Source organism: Crotalus tigris, unplaced genomic scaffold (genome assembly GCF_016545835.1).
Source record: "Crotalus tigris isolate CLP2741 ecotype Arizona unplaced genomic scaffold, ASM1654583v1 scf7180000024350.909852, whole genome shotgun sequence".
Taxonomy (NCBI): Eukaryota; Metazoa; Chordata; class Lepidosauria; order Squamata; family Viperidae; genus Crotalus; species Crotalus tigris.
Genome location: NW_024100519.1, coordinates 201,300 through 213,896, shown reverse-complemented (window position 1 = coordinate 213,896; position 12,597 = coordinate 201,300). Strand labels below are relative to the sequence as shown.

The window sequence follows — 12,597 nt, the reverse complement described above, 5'->3', positions numbered from 1 at the left end:
TGGCAGTCATTACCACTGAGTCATTCCCTAGCTCTTGTATTGACCAGCCTTTCCTCATGGAAGGAAAGCGTCTGTCTATCTGTCTGTCTTTATCTATCTGTCTCTATCTATCTAGCTGTCTGTCTGTCTGTCTGTCTGTTTCTATCTATCTCTCTAACATCTGTCTCTATCTATCTATATCTATCATCTCTGTCTGTCCATCTATCCATCTATCCATCCATATCTATCTATCTATCTATCTATCTATCTATCTATCTATCTATCTATCTACTATCTCTATCATCTCCTTCCCTTCCTTCCTCTCACCTATCCAATTCCTTCCTCCCTTTCCTTTCTTTTCCTTTCCTTTCCCTTTCCTTTCCTTTCCTTTCCTTTCCTTTCTTTTCTTTTCCTTTCCTTTCCTTCCCCTTCCCTTTCCCTTTCCCCTTCCGTTCTTCCTCTCTCTCCCCCCCTCTCTCTTTCTTTCTTTCTTTCTTTCTTTCTTTCTTTCTTTCTTTCTTTCTTTCTTTCTTTCTTTCTTTCTTTCTTTCTTTCTTTCTTTCTTTCTTTCTTTCTTTCTTTCTTATCTTACCCCAGGATAACTCTTTAAAAGATAAAACCACACAAAACCTAGACACAATGCAAATAAAATACCATGCAAATGCAATCACTTAATCCTAACTAGAAAGATGGGGAGGGAGATAGAATGAGTGGGCAGGGTGGTGGCATAGGGTCTGTTATTAATCTATTAATCTATCAAAGCCCCCCTCCCATTGGAGCCCCGAGCCAACTAGCAGACCCAGCTCTTTAATCTCTTGTGGAAAGTCAAGAAAGTCACAGGGGGAACACAAAGCCTAGTTTTGCCAAGACGGTCATGCCAGCGTCTCTAAAGATTGACTTTGCAAAGGGAATAGCTGGCCCACCCAGTTTGCAACCGGTTTGATAGCATCCTCCCAGTCCAAATGTGTCCGTAGGATAAAACTCCCACACGAATGCATTTCTTGAGGATTGTGTTGTGATGGTACGTGGGGAAGACCTTGTGGGACCTTGGGAAGAGTCTTCCCACCTCCCACCGTAATAATTATCTAAAGAGCAGCAGATGGCAAATCGTTGGACATGCCCAGCAAGAAGAACTGGTTTTAGAAGAAACAGGCTGGCACAAGCTTTCCGAAGATTGGGTCGTCAGTAACTTGGAGGTAGGAGATGGCAATTAAGCCACCCATTCCCCAAATGAACACAATTAGCACAATTAACTGCCTCTGATGGTAATTAATTGCTTCGAACAATAGTTTCTGGGGACGTGGAAAGATTCGTAACACCAGGGGCACATCTGCAAATCAGCCATTCGGCATCCTGCCCTCTCAGAAGACGCTGCTGGTGTCCTCGGCCCTCAAGGTCTACAGCTAGTCCTCAACTTATAACAGTTCATTTAGTGACCGTTCAAAGGGACGACGGCCCTGGGAAAAAAGCAACTTAGGACCGTTTCTCACACCGACCGTCACACGATCAAAATTCAGACGCTCGGCAACCGACTCGTATTTATGATGGTGGCAAGTGATCCAGGAGTCACGCGATCCTCTTTCTGCGACATTCCAATGAGCAAAGTCAATGGGGAAGCCGGATTCGCTTAACGGCCACTTGATTCCGTTCAAAATGGCAGCGATTTACTTAACCACTGTAGTTAAGCAAGGTCAGCAAATGGGGCCAAACTCACGGCCGGAATTTTGGGCTCGGCTGTGGCCGAGGATGGCCCGTACTTCATCCTTTGCTGCTGGCTGTCCCTTCTTTCCAGTCTCGGAGGCAAGAAAGGAGAAGGTTTTTCTGCAAAGCTGGCTGGAGAGAGCTTCCAAAATTGGATTTATCGATTGCTGTGCAATGTCCTTGAATCACAATAGACGGTAGCACCTAGCTTGACTTTGGTTGATTCTTCCCCAACCTGAGCAGGTTTTGGCCCGATTGATATTTGGAGGCAAGCCCACCAGAAAAAACAACAACAACTCAGAGCTGGAAAGGAAAGAATGTCAACTTGGGCGAAACCAACAATAAATGGCTTTCCTACGCCTGCCAAGAATATGATGTACACGTGCTTCCACAGTTGCTGGGGGTTGAGCCCAACTGGACAGTGTTTATCTTCTTTTTTTTTTTTTTTTTAAATGTATGATCTAGGATCTATGGAGATTCTCTCTTATCCAGGTCATGGTTGTCCCAAAGGTGCTTTTTTCATGAGACAACTTGCTTTGTTTTCCTTTGAAGACGTTGTGCTTCTCATCCATTCTTCAGCTCCAACTGGATGGTGGGGAACGGAAGGATTTATACTCCTTGCAGACAGCTGGTCATTTGCCTTCTTTTAGAGAGCTATTGAGGCCACTTGGAGGTTTATTTATGTTTTGCTTCTCATCCAAGAAGCTTCTTCAGCTCTGGCTGGAGGGTGGAGGGTGGAAGGATTTATACTCCTTGCAGTCTTTTAGAGAGTCGTTGAGGCCACTTGGAGGCTTGTCTGTGTCCCAGGGTCACCTGAGTGGTGCAAATGGGTGTGGTGCTTTCTTGGAACTGCTGAATATAAATCCTTCCACTCCCCACCGTCCAGTCAGAGCCGAAGAAGCTTCTTGGATGAGGAGCGAAACCTCTTCAGAAAAAAACAAAGAAAGTCCAGTTGCCTTTTGAAAAAAAGCACCTTTGGGACAACCGTGGCCTGGATGATTGAGAATCTCCATAGATGCTTTTATGCTTCTGCGAGGAAGGTGCATTTAATCTGGAAACTTAAAGTGGCATCTCTGTAGGCTTACTCAAGAGGTTCTCCGGTGCTATTCCACAAGCGTTACTCCTTAAGAGGCGTATTTTGGAGTGCGGATTTAGTGACAGCAAAAAAACAAAAAAACCTAACCCGGCAGAAGCTGAATGGAAAGAAGAGGTGATTACTTTGCTAATGTAATTAATGTGCGGTTGACTATCCATTCTTTCAGCACATGGACTTCTGGGGTTTAATCCAATAACAGCCCAGGATTTAAATTTATTAGGTTATTATCAGTTGCCCAGAGCAACTGGAATCTGCTTTCACAGCAGGGAAGGGACGGAATGACAAACAAAACTCATGTGTGCATGCGTGTTGGAAAGCCACAGTGGTGGGGAACTAATTAAACGAAGAGGCCGGCGATTGCCAAGGTTGATGGCATAACAAGAGCAGACAAAAATGGACAGGAAAAGCAGCTGCTTTGGGATTCGATATTCAGCTGCTGTTGCCTTTGAAGGTGCCAGGCTGTGACACTGGCATTTTCAGAGTTGAAGGGACTGCAGGCTAAAGCGTACAAAGAACGGTTGCAAGAATTGAGTCTGTCTAGAGAAGTGTTTGGATAAGGTTTGGAGAATGAAGAGAAGAGACTTTGCGATGAAGTGCAGAGAAGAGCAACTAAGATGATTAAAGGCCTGGAGACTAAACATATGCAGAACGGATGCAGGATTTGGGTTTGGACAGTCTAGGGCAGGGATAGGCAACCTTGGCTCTTTTATGACTCGTGGACTTCAGCTCCCAGAATTCCTGAGCCAGCATGGCTCAGCTTGGAAGCCTCTCCCTTTCCCCTCAGTGTGGCTGGCTCAGGAATTCTGGGAGTTGCAGTCTACCAGTCGTAAAAGAGCCAAGGTTGCCTACCCCTGGTCTAGAGAAAAGAAGGAAGGACCAAGGGTGACATGATAGCAGTCTTGCAGTATCTAAGGACTGCCACAAAGAAGAGGGAGTCAAGCTATTCTCCAAAGCACCAGAAAGCAGGACAAGAAGCAATGGATGGAAACTCCCCAAGCAGAGAAGCAACCTAGAACCAAGGAGAAACTTCCTGATAGAGAGAGCAATCAACCAGTGGAACTCCTTGCTTCCAGAAGTTGTGTGTGCTCCCTCACTGGAGGTTTTCAAGAAGAGATTGGACAGCCATCTGTCTGGAATAGGATAGGGCTTCCTGCTTGAGCAGATAGGGTTGGACTAGAAGACCTCCAAGGTCCCTTCCAACTCAATTATTCTGTTACTCTGCTACTCGGAGGACTGAGCTGAGCTGAGCTGAACCAAAGAGAGGGAAGCCTGCGGTGAATCACTCTGGAAAATAAGGAAGCAAATAACTTGGCAGCAATGTGCCTCACCTTGAAGCAGAGCTTGGCTGCTTGTGTAAGATGAGAAGTCAAGCTGACTTGGGTGGCATGGTAGTCTTCCTAATTTCCTTGGATTGCTTCCCCTCACCTCGATGACTTCGTCAACGCTGCTAGAAGAGGGATGGTGTGCCAATTCTCTTTGCTTTGGGCCTGGCTCAGTTGAGGAAGAAGAGCAGATCCACGCTCGGAGGAAGCCTTTCTTCCCAAGAGAGGAGGCGAGCTGGTGACCTTTGTCTATTTGGCCAGCTGGTCATGGGTTCCTCCTAGAGAGATTGTGAGGAGATTTGGCAGAGCACCTGGTGGTTCTCTTTCCAATTGTCCATGAATACTAAGAAGAGAAGCAGCCATTTATCACCGTTGCATCCATGTGTTTGCAGAAAGTCCATTGATGTAGCTACAGGATCCAGGGTAACAGAGCTGGAAGGGACCTTGGAGGTCTTCTAGTCCAACCCCCTGCTCAAGCAGGAGACCCTATATGGACAAACGGTTGTCCAATTTTTCTTAAATTTCTTTAGTGATGGACCACGCATAACTTTTGAAGACAAGCCTTTCCACTGATTAGTTGTTCTCACTCACAGGAAATTCCTTCCTCCTTCCCTCCTTCCCTCCTTCCCTCCCTCCCTCTCTTTGTTCCTCCCTCCCTCCTCCTCCTTCCTTCCTTCCTCCCTCCCTCCCTCCCTTCCTTTCTCCCTGCCTCCCTCTCCTTCCTTCCTTCCTTCCTTTCTTCCTTCCTTCCTTCCTTCCTTCCTTCCTCCCTCCCTCCCTCCCTGTCCTTCCTTCCTTCCTTCCTTCCTTCCTTCCTTCCTTCCTTCCTTCCTTCCTTCCTTCCTTCCTTCCTCCCTCCCCATCCATCCAACCATCCATCTCAAAACTGCCTTCTACTCCTTTCCACCTATTCTACCTTTTTGACCCAACCCCCCCCCCTCCAGGAGCATCCATGGGCATCGACAAGCCATGTTGCACAAACCATATTGGCTGAACGTGTGCCCGCCCGTAAGCTATGGATCCCTTTCCCCTTCCTGGCTGTTTCCAAGGGTTACCGAAAGAGAGAAATCTCGCTGATCATCGTAAGCTGGCGGCAGAGACAGTAACAAAGCAAATGTCAGGATAGCATACAGGGGAACGGAGATTCTGCAACCAATCAAGCAGACACCTGTCTCTTGATTTGGGGACTTCCTTTTTCCTGGTATTTTCTCTCCGTTCTGCCACATTGTTTGAATTAGTCTCAGATTTGGCTTCGGCTTTTCCGCTTGCTTGCAATGCTGGGAAACTGATGCTTCATGAAATTTCACCTTTTGCTCAGCCCTTCACAATTGTAATGGTGAAGACACATTTACCCTTAAAAACAGGAGAATTCCAATAGAATAGAATAGAATAGAATAGAATAGAATAGAATAGAATAGAATAGAATAGAGCTGGAAGGGACCTTGGAGATCTTCTAGTCCAGCCCCCGCTTAAGCAGGAGAACCTATACCATCTCAGATGAGTGACTGTCTAGTCTTTTTTTAAAAATCTCCAGTGATGGAGCACTCCCAACTTCTGGAGGCAAGCTGTTCCATTGGTTAATTGTCCTCATTTCTCTCTCTCTCTCTCTCTCTCTCTCTCTCTCTCTCTCTCTCTCTCTTTTGCACGAGAGCATTGCTAAGAATTTGGGGGAAATGACCTTTTCTTTCAGAACAAGAGCTTCACAAGTTGTCCTGATTTTTCTTTTTTTAAAAAAAACCTTCACAATCCCGGAGAGGTTCATGTAGCTCTCCTGGAGTGACAAAAGGAAGATCTGGGTGGCATTCCAGAAGCTTTGCTCAGTGTGCAAAGCACAATTCGAGATTGAAAAAATCTGCCTTAGAACGTAGCCATGGTGGAGAGTAAAATAAAAAAATAATCAGTGCAGACAGGGGAGAGAATTTGTCGAGAATTCAGCCCTGGCAGGAATGCATCGCCTTGAGCAAAGAGAGAGAGAGAGAGAGAGAGATGATCCTTTAGCTAATTGCAGGAATGATTGGAAGATATTACATTTTACATTTAGGCAGGAAAAACCAAAGGTACGAGTACAGATTGGGTGAGACCTGGCTTAAAAACAGTAACTGTGAGAGGGACCTTGGAGTCCTAGTAGACAATCACTTGACTATGAGCCAGCCGTGTGCAGCAGCAACCCAAAAAGATAATACAATCCTGGGTTATATAAACAGAGGCATAAAATCAAGATCACGCAAAGTATTATTACCGCTTTATAAAGCCCTAGTAAGACCACACCTGGAATAATACTGCAGCCGATTTTGGTCCCCATATCACAAAAAAGATGTTGAGAGTTTGGAAAAAATTCAGAGAAGAGCAACATTTCATTACCCAATTAGGTAACATCAGCATTAGAAGGGAGTGGGGTTTGCAAAGAGGAGGGGGAGGAGGAGGAGGAGGAGGAGGAGGAGGAGGAGGAGGAGGAGGAGGAAGAGAACTGTGCTCTCTGAGCTAGGTGGTTTTCTTGCAGCCGTTTCATTACCAAATTAGGTGATGAGTCATCTTATAGGGAAGATGGGCAGCATGAAAATTTAATAAATAATAATAAAACGAGATAAAACCATCAATGCACTGATGGTGTTACCTAGTTTGGTAATGGCACGTCTGCAAGTAAACCCCCAAGCTCGGAGTCACCCCCCCCCCAGGACCCCACAACCTGGCTTTGTTGTCAGATAATTATTCTCTTATTTGTTTGTTTCGGATCTTTAATTATTTGCCTTCTTTAAAATTGCTTGTTAAGTCCCTTGGAGTCTGGAAATATTAGACAGATACAGATCTAAATCAAATAACTCCAAGACAAAAGTGCAAGAACACTCCATCGCGTCACAGTTTTAATGTCACCGTTCAGACGTTTGCCGTAATCTATTTCCTTCTCATCTCTGTAAACCGTTTTTCCCCCCTTTGAATCCTGTCTCTTCCAATACCTTGCCTCTCTTCTAAATCTCAGAAATGTTTCGTGCAGGAGCGTCTTTCTGTGCTCCTGACACCCCATCAGTTCAGTGAAGTCCAGGAGAGAATAAGGTCTATTTCCAAGTGGGCTTGTCGCTTGTGACAAATTTGCCGTCCTTTTCTTATTCCCTTTTGCGAACAAAAACATCCAACTAGACGTGACAGGCTTTCTTCCTTTGACTGCCAACGCATTTCCTCGCCGCCTTTTAAAATAATATTTTAATATTGAAGAGAAGAGGCCTTGCGATATAAAAGGCGGCTTTATATTTCACACCTCCCAAGTTGTCACTTTGATCTACACCTTTGACAGCAGTTAATAAACAGAGTCCAAATACAGCTTGGACCGGTTTCCTCAGCCCTTCCCTCCAGCAATTTACAACTTCTAATTTTATTCCCCAGCAACATCTTTTTCCCATTGCTGGATTGATGGCTTCTGAACTCTTTGCCAATGATGGGAAATGCGGTTGATTCATTATTTTTTTTTCATAAAGATAAAGATAAAGTCTCCTTTGAGTCAGAATTCCACTCCTGCTGCCTTGATGGATGTGCCCGCGTTGTGTTCTTGGCAACAACCGAGGAACGTTTTGCCAGATTTGTTTTTGAGGTTCCCGTGTATTCTACCTTCCGAGATTTCCTGGTGGCGTCTCATTCAAGGCTCAAGGCTCTTTAGCTTCCGAGTTCAGATGAGGTTGCAGTTACCTGCTGAGACCATAAAAATTAGCTCGGTGGATGAATATGTTTAAAGTTGAGTGCAAGGACCTGGTCTTTTGCTCTTGATCGTGGTTGTTTTCTTGCAGACTTCATTACCCAACCATCTCTTGTGTGATGTTATTTAGCACTGATGGTGTTACCTAGTTGGATCATGAAATGTCTGCAAGAAAACAAGCAAGCTCAGAGAGCACCAAGGACCCCTCATTTCAACCCTACCTTTATTGGTTTTTCATGCCCAATAGTGTCACCCTCCAAGGCCATCTGAGACTTATTGGCTCAGAGATGGGGACGTTTGCTGAGAAACATCTGGACCATGGATGTTTTGGTTGCTGCCAGCCACTGTCAGTCACAAAGGACCAGGTCCATCCATAAAGGTCCAATTAAACCAATTTACTTCTAAACAGCCTATGCAAAGTAACCTTCTCAACTAATGGCTGGCAGATGCTTGGAGTTAGACATGGATCCAGGGAATTTCAAGAAAGGCTGGACTTAATTCACTTGTGGCTGCGCAGGGATTCTAAGCTGATTCCCCTTTTGACTCCACCCCCAGTTTCTGCCCTTCCTTCTCCTACAGCCCTGCCCTGTTTTACAAACGAGCAGTTAAAGTTGATGACTACAAGGAACATGTCTTGGTGCAAGTTTGAGATGAGTTTTCTTGGAGCAAATGGTTGTTACTGTTTCAAATTGCTTTCCCCAACCTGCCTGTATCACTTCTGGACTGGATATGAGTTGGAGACAAGATCCTTGGGATGTGAGCAGAAAAAGGCTTGTGGGCCCTTTTTGCATTGTAGATAGATGCAAGAAATTTAGTCCCAAAAGCTGATACTCTAATTGTCATGTACGAGAGAATCGGGGCCACACTTTAAGTTCCAGTTAAGCTGATTTATTGCTCATGGCTATACCCAGGAATCTAGCCACCTAATAGTCAGCACTAAATTGGTGCTACCTAAGAACCAATAGAATTCACTTAGTCCGTTTGTGGCAACGTAATGACTCTAGGCTGATTACTCTCTTGACTCCACCTCTCCTTCTGCTACACTAATGCTATTTTTCCCTCTCTCTTTCTCTCTTTCTCTTGGTAGGATTCTGGCTACAGCTGGGACCCAGTTTGACCTTCGAACGCTGAGAGCCGTCCGTGTGCTGAGACCCCTGAAACTTGTCTCAGGAATTCCAAGTAAGTGGAAGAACGTTCCGGGGTGCTATAAGTTAGTTTCCAACTCTCACGATACTTTGCACCCTCCTCTCTTTCTAATGGACATAACTTTCTTGGCTCAAGAAGGGCGGGTCTCATCACCTGCCTAAGATTATTGAACCCCCTTGTCTCCCTCCGTTCAACTGAATTGATATGTCATGAGATTTGACTGGTGCTTCCACTGACTGATGTCTCTTTTGGAGATAGCCCAAGAAAAGTGAAGACAAACCAAAATTAAGTAGGGTACATGAGGACGATTAGGACCGGGTGCTTCAATTTTGTAGAACTTTGGGTGTTATTCCTTTCTCTTTCAGCTGTTGCTTCGGTTGCTTTTCCTACAACAGCCGCAGTTAAGGGATGCCCCCACCATCCTATCTGAATCAGTCTTGTTGCTCACTTGCTAACTCATGTCCAACTCGTGACCCCATGGACCACAGCACGACAGCCCCCTCTGTCTTCCACTTTCTCCTGGAGTTTGCCCAAATTCATGTTCACTGCCTCAATAACTCTATCTAACCATCTCATCCTCTGCCGTCCCCTTCTCCTTTGGCCTTCCTTCTTTCCCAACCTTCTCCAAAGAGTTCTCTCTTCTCATTTGGTGGCCCAAGTATTCACAGTATTTCCATCACTTAGAAGTCGCTAAATTGTCATCAACTTGTCAGCTTCCCTAAAGTTTTCTGAGATTCTAGGAACAGCTGCCAAGAAATGGCTGGGATATTCCTTGAGGGGCGGGCGGATATCATTTGAGGAGTCAGAACCCTTCTTTGTGATGATTCAGCCTGGGCAAAGCCAAGTCAAAGTCTGGATTTGAACCCAAACTGGTGGAAATTCCCAGAAAGCTAGGCTAGAAGTTAGCAATATTTGAAGTAGGTCTTTATCCTTCCTGAGATATTTTCTGTTGGGTCCCTCCCTTTGCTAAGACCCTCCATGGACTGATTCTTTTTTTTTTTTTCTTCTCCATGCCCAGGTTTACAAGTTGTCCTCAAATCCATCATGAAGGCAATGGTACCCCTTCTCCAGATCGGCCTTCTCCTCTTCTTTGCCATCGTGATGTTTGCCATTATCGGTCTAGAATTCTACATGGGCAAATTCCACAAAGCTTGCTTTTCAAACGAAACAGGTGGGTGATGGGAAGACCAGCCTTAATGAGATAACTCTTACGTGGGCAGCGAACAACAGAAGAACAACAGAGCTGGAAGGGACCTTGGAGGTCTTCCAGTCCAACCCCCTGCTCAAGCAGGAAACCCTGTACCATTTCAGGCAAATGGTTGTCCAATCTCTTCTTAGTTGAACGTCATATGAAGCCTTTCTGATGACATTTTTTTTTTTTGCTTTCCTTGCAGGTGAGAGACTGGGAGACTTCCCGTGCGGTGAAGACTGGCCCGCTAGGCGCTGTGAAGAAGGCACGTGCAAAAAATACTGGGAGGGCCCCAACTTTGGCATCACCAACTTCGACAATATCTTGTTTGCCGTGCTCACCGTCTTCCAATGCATCACCATGGAAGGATGGACCGATATCCTCTACAATGTAAGTTCTGCTGGCATCAGTGGAGCAAAGGCTGTCTAATTTAAGCACATACTAACTATGGAAGGGAGAGCTATGTCCTTCCCATACCCTGCTTAGGATTTTCTCAGTTTATTATGTATTGAATAAGAAAAAAATTATATGGCCAATCGTATCTCTGTAGGTGTGATGTTCCACAGAGAGGGAGAAGGTCCTTCTTCTTGGTCCCACTAGAGCCGGGGTAGGCAACCTTGGCTCTTTCATGACTTGCGGACTCCAATTCCCAGAATTCCTGAGTCAGCATAGCTGGGTTCAGGAATTCTGGGTATTGAAGTCCATAAGTCATCAAAGAGCCAAGGTTGCCTACCCCCTGCACCAGATGGACCTCCTTAGGAGAGAGGACCCATACCATTCCTTGCCTCACCATTCTGGTGGGTTGGGTAGATACGACTGGGAAAAGACGGTCCTTCAGATAACCTGGTCCCAAGCAATGTGGGCCAGTTGGTCATCAAAAGACAGCAGAAGACTTGAGTGGGATTCAACAGGATTCCTTTTTCGGGAACATGGCACTGAAAAGTTCACAGGGATCCCACAGTTCCTTTTTCGTTAAGGGAATTCTCAAAAAACTAGGTTCTGGTGTTGTTGGATAATAAGGTTGGTCTGGCAAGTTGGAATATCTGTCAGGAACGCTGGGCAAAACTTCCTACGTACGGGATCCACTTTTTTTTTTTTGCATGAGAATCCACCAAATGGAATCTATCTATCTATCTATCTATCTATCTATCTATCTATCTATCTATCTATCTATCTATCTATCTATCTATCTATCTATCTATCTATCTACCTACCTACCTACCTACCTACCTACCTACCTACCTACCTACCTACCTACCTACCTACCTATCTATCTATCTATCTATCTATCTATCTATCTATCTATCTATCTATCTATCTATCTATCTATCTATCTATCTATCTTTTCCCCAAGATAAGAGCGTTGTGCCCAAAGGACTTTGCTTTAAGTTCTAGAATTGAAAGGAGATGACACATTTTTCCAGATCAAAATCCCCCCCCCTTCCGTTTTGCTCCTAGGCTTTCTCCATTTCAGATATATAATTTATGGTGGGGGGAGAAGAGAGAAAGAGAGAGAGAGAGAGAGAGAGAGAGAGAGAGAGAGAGAGAGAGAGCAATTGAGCTACTGCTGCTGCTATGGTTACATAATTAGGAGTCAAATATCCTTTTCAGATTTACTGGAAAAACACTCACCGAGTTACTTATCGGATCCAGAAACAGCCATGTAGTATATGATCTGGGGGGGGGGGGGAATGAGGGTCTTTTGAGTGCATTTGTTATCTTCTACTTTATTGCAGTCATTAACCAGGCCAAGACATTCGTTTTTTTCCAAGGGGAGAACTTTGCCTTACAAGCCACTTTGCCAGGGGCCTCAATTAAATACCAATAAAGGAGGGAGAGAGATGGAGGGTGGGCTGTGTGGATATGAAGTTTTCTGTTCGTTTGTTTTTTTGCTTGAGCGTACAAAACTTTGCTCCTTATTTATTGTTGTTGTTGTTTACAGCTTTGTTAGAGTGGTGTTTCCCCTTCTTCTTCTTCTTCTTCTTCTTCTTCTTCTTCTTCTTCTTCTTCTTCTTCTTCTTCTTCTTCTTCTTCTTCTTCTTCTTCTTCTTCTTCTTTCTTCTTCTTCTTCTTCTTCTTCTTCTTCTTCTTCTTCTTCTTCTTCTTCTTCTTCTTCTTCTTCTTCTTCTTCTTCTTCTTCTTCTTCTTCTTCTTCTTCTTCTTCTTCTTCTTCTCCCTTTTCTCTTGTCAAAGCGAGTTGAAAGCTTTTTGCTCAGTTTTTTTTTCCCTCTGGGAAGAGTCTTTGTGCAAAGGGCAGACGGGTTAATGCATCGAGAAGGATTTGAGGAGGAGGAGAAGAAGAAGCTGTAAAAAAAAAAAAAAAAGCATTTTGCTGTCTCAAAAAAACAAAACAAGGCCAAGGAAAGGTTTCTGGGTTGGTAAGCCAAAGAGCGAGGCAAGGGTTCAAGAAACGCCACCACGAAATGGTTAGGCATTGTGGGGGGATCCCAAAGCACAGATAGGCTAAGACCCTGGCTGC

At 44.8% G+C, this 12,597-nt stretch overlaps 1 protein-coding gene across 12 annotated transcripts in view; it reads left to right on the top strand.

The window, feature by feature from the left end:
* The window catches only part of CACNA1B (calcium voltage-gated channel subunit alpha1 B), a 112,629-nt gene that overhangs the window by 20,068 nt on the left and 79,964 nt on the right, over positions 1 to 12,597 (top strand). For all 12 annotated transcript variants that reach the window (XM_039327077.1, XM_039327075.1, XM_039327071.1 and 9 more), the window contains exons 4-6: positions 8,871 to 8,962; positions 9,948 to 10,100; positions 10,324 to 10,508. In XM_039327077.1, the coding sequence (XP_039183011.1) occupies positions 8,871 to 8,962; positions 9,948 to 10,100; positions 10,324 to 10,508 (430 nt within the window). The remainder of the gene's footprint in view (positions 1 to 8,870; positions 8,963 to 9,947; positions 10,101 to 10,323; positions 10,509 to 12,597) is intronic.